General features: G+C 44.1%; 1 protein-coding gene across 1 annotated transcript; it reads right to left on the bottom strand.

Moving 5' to 3' along the window:
• Window positions 1-794: 794 nt before the first annotated feature.
• On the bottom strand, window positions 795-3,153 carry LOC136481297 (peroxidase 4-like). Its single transcript, XM_066478658.1, has 4 exons — window positions 2,820-3,153; window positions 2,544-2,735; window positions 2,292-2,457; window positions 795-1,353 (listed from the first exon to the last, which is right to left on the bottom strand). Exons 1-4 carry the CDS (start codon window positions 3,057-3,059, stop codon window positions 962-964), a joined length of 990 nt encoding a protein of 329 aa, XP_066334755.1. The 5' UTR covers window positions 3,060-3,153; the 3' UTR covers window positions 795-961.
• Between the last annotated feature and the right edge of the window lie 711 nt (window positions 3,154-3,864).

Below are 3,864 nucleotides of genomic sequence, written 5' to 3'. Positions count from 1 at the left end.
CCCTCTTTACCATCACTGCCGGTTTTGTGCTAACCAGCAGTGATCCCTATTTCGCATTTTATTGTTTTATAATTTATTTTTTTTTCGTGGAATCGGGTTTCGCTTTATATTCGCTACGTAGACGACATGTCCATCAACATCAAACATTACAAATGTTACGGTTACAGTTCAATTGTACTTATCAAGATCTCGATTCCTCAAAATAAAAAAGAAATTACAGTAGTCTAGCGAGCCGCTCTGTCCCATAGTGGTCCTTGTACTTCATGGGCTGTGCAATGAAGAATGTTCCGTTATATTCCAATACCTCAGCTAGGATGAAGGCTGCTAGCTCCAATGACAATGCTAAGATCTCCATGTCTAACAACCTTTGGTGTTTAAATTTTTTGCGCTGCCATTCAAAAAAGATGATATCGAAAGGCACAAATGTAAGGGATAACAATAGATCATTTTGTTGAATTAACAAATATAAATGAAATGAGAATTATACACACCAAAGCATCTGCATGCTCCGATTTCACACCGAGGTAGCGAAGCATTGCCCACATTACGTAGAACCCGCATTTATTATTTCCCGCCGGCTAGTTTAGGGTCTCCAATTGCATTGGTGCAACCTGGAATGGGACCTTCGTCCCACCGATCATTCTTCCTTGGACACTATGCCACATCATAAAGTGTGAAAAAAGGGCAACATTAGAAATATGTTAGTTTTAACAGTTCATCCTTTTTACTTTGAATACTTCACATCATTTATTTATCATGCAAAAGTACATGTATAATAATAAACTCAAGAAAAAGGTTGTGTAAAGAACAAATGATGGATTACTTATTTAAATGAACAACATCTCAACACCTTGGTACAACATGATGATCTCACAATTTTGTGAAAGTAGACATATTACAAATTAACTTAAGGACATCACACTGAAAACCCTTGCTACTAGATAGTGTGCACCGCCTCTTATTAGTTAATCCTTCTGCAGTTCTTCCTGATCTGCCCATTAGAGCCTGTTAACGGTGTGATGTCACCCATCTTTATCATGCCTGTCACAAAATCTGAGAAGAATGTGCTCTGGCTACTGATGTATGATTGAACTTGCGCATCGGTGGCTCCGCCATTGAAGAGCTCCTGGTCGGAGTGTAGAAGCCCCTCCTTGCACACAAGGTTCTTGTAGTAGTTGTTCTCAAAGACGGTTGGGGTTTGAAGGTCCAGAGGCGCCAAATTGTTGTCACCTGAACCTGAGGTTCTAGGGCAGCCTGATTGCCTTTTTCTTGCGAAGGTGCCATCGATGTTAGTGTCATTGTATACGTGGGCTCTGAAGTTGGTGCAACGTGCTTGGCCAATGGTGTGAGCTCCTGGCAAAAGAGGCATTACACAAACAAAAATGCTTAATGATTTAGATTACTATATAGAGAGAACCCTGCATGATCGAAAGTTACAAATGGGGTGATTGAGAAAATGAATTATGTACCGCTTAAATTAGCACATAACTTTTGGAAGCATCTTCTTGTTTTTTTATTCAAAAAAAGCATACAGGCTGTTCTTGATTGTCTAAATTTCTAAAAAAGAAGATAAAGGTATCTGATTCTAGGAATGAAGCGAAACAAAAGGAACCACATGTATGGTTTGTACCTAACTTGTATCTTGGTATGTACATAATGTGCAAGTACTTTATGCATGTTTTAGTATTTCGTCGAATTAAGATATTAGGTGGAAGACTGACCTTTCAGCCATCGAAAGTGGCTATCTAGTTAGAGGCAGGATTAGCAAAAAGTTAAAGCTTTGGGCAAAGAATTTTCTACAAGAAACCCCTGCCGACAATATGTGGTAATGTCACCTCTTTTACATTTTTCTAACTGCGCAGATATAACTGTTTCGGCCCAACTTTCATATGATAAATTTTTTAAAACATATGTAATTTGTCTAGTAGTAATATGAACACACATGGGCCAACACTAATTATTTATGTAGTCTTTCTAACTAACTGCCAAAATTAGGCTATTCATGCATGTCACAGCTTGATATGTGACGACGAAGAGAGTTAAGCTTCCAAGTCAAAACGGAACTAGTATCAAATTCCGGTGGTGATAGTACATATATATACCAGCTGCATCTTCCACCAAACAAAGCTACATTATTTAGTAATAAATAGATCGAGTGTATGTGGAAAGGCTTTTGCTATATTCTAACTGGAAAGTTTTCAAAAAAAAAAATTCTAACTGGAATATAGTAATTCCATATATATATATATGCGTTTGAGAGAGAATATTTTTTGAGAATATTACACACGCACCAGAGAGCGCGACCATGTCTTTTTGGGAGAGGCCCTGCGCGGCGAAGAGCGAGGTGAGGTTGGCGAGGCCCGACGTCGGCGGCGGGATGTTGTTGTTGGCGCCCCTGAAGCTCGCCGTCGTCGAGTCGCGCCGCCCGACCTTCACGTCCCAGCTCGGACCACCCAGCTGCATATCACCGTCAGCATCCATCAATTGACACAGTCTCACAGTTCATCATCTATTGCCATGCACTGATGCGCTACTACACTCACGATGACGACGCTGTCCCTTGCAGCGATGGCGAGGATGTCGGCGCAGGAGACGACGCCAGGGCAGACCTTCTCGACGGCGGACTTGACGGCGTCGATGACCTCGAAGCCTCGCACGGAGCCGTTGTTGGGCGTCGCCATCTTCTCGCCCTGGAAGCTGGCCGTGTCATCCAGCAGCAGCGACGCGTCGCAGCCCTACATCCACGGTGACCAAATTAGGTTAGTCATGCATGATATGATGAGATGCATGGTGGAGGGAATGGTGGCGGTGGTAATAACTTGGACGAAGCAGTCGTGGAAAAAGAGGCGGACGATGGAGGCGCCCATGCGCTGCTCGGTGGTGATGGCGGACTGGATCGCCGACTTGACGGCATCGTACACGCCGGGGCACGAGGAGGAGTAGAAGCTGGTTGACAGCTGCGCCGACGAGGTGCCGGCCGCCATTAGCACTAGGAGCAAGAGCAGAGCGACGCCGCTGGCGCTGCTGCTGCATTTTGTTGCAGCTGATGCTGGAGCCATGATTGATATCAATCAATGGGTGGTATATATTCCTATCCCAAGTGCTGCTGCTGCACAGACTGCAGTGTGTGTCTTGGCTGTAGAATGAGATGGCTAGCTGGGGAGCATGCATGGGTATTTATAGCCCAAGCAAGCCCTGGGCAGCAGCTGGTTTGGTTTTGTAGCATCAGCAACTTGTATGTCTAATATTGAAGCTAGGAGCAGTCTAGCACGGGCATGAATATGCATAAAAAAATTAACTAACATATGATTAGCTAGCTAGGTTACATCATGTATGGAGTATGGACTTATGGTACGACGACTTCACCTGCTTTGTTGGACGTACTTTGAGTGGAAAAGCAACCGATGATCCTCCGCCAATCAAGCTGGTTAGTTATATGCTGACTGCCCAACAGGAAATTAGGAACCAGCCAGGTGTGTGCCGTAGGTGTGTACGTACCTTACCTCAGAGCGCGCATGTATGTATTCTGGGACTGTATTGTGCACTCGAGAGTTTGGTAGTAGCAACAACCAGGAACCTAGGATGACGACAACTCATGCAGAGTCGTTGAAGCCTGCATTGCCAAGCATCTCGATGCTGTGTAGTTTAGGACAGCATGCACAGAATGCATGGGAACGTTTTGAGCATGTTAATACACCTAGCAAAGCAGAAAAGAGCAACACGGTTTCTTAAAGGTACCCTACAGATGACCCCTTTTCTAATCTTGGGACGGTTCAGCGAAGCTACCCTTTCTTCATCAGTCTCTGAGAAGGCTAGTAGTTAGCTGCGTGTGGTACCTAGTCATGCATGTTGCCCCATATATAA

The sequence above is a fragment of the Miscanthus floridulus genome, chromosome 9, assembly GCF_019320115.1.
Source record: "Miscanthus floridulus cultivar M001 chromosome 9, ASM1932011v1, whole genome shotgun sequence".
Classification (NCBI taxonomy): Eukaryota; Viridiplantae; Streptophyta; class Magnoliopsida; order Poales; family Poaceae; genus Miscanthus; species Miscanthus floridulus.
This window is presented reverse-complemented; position numbering and strand designations above follow the sequence as displayed.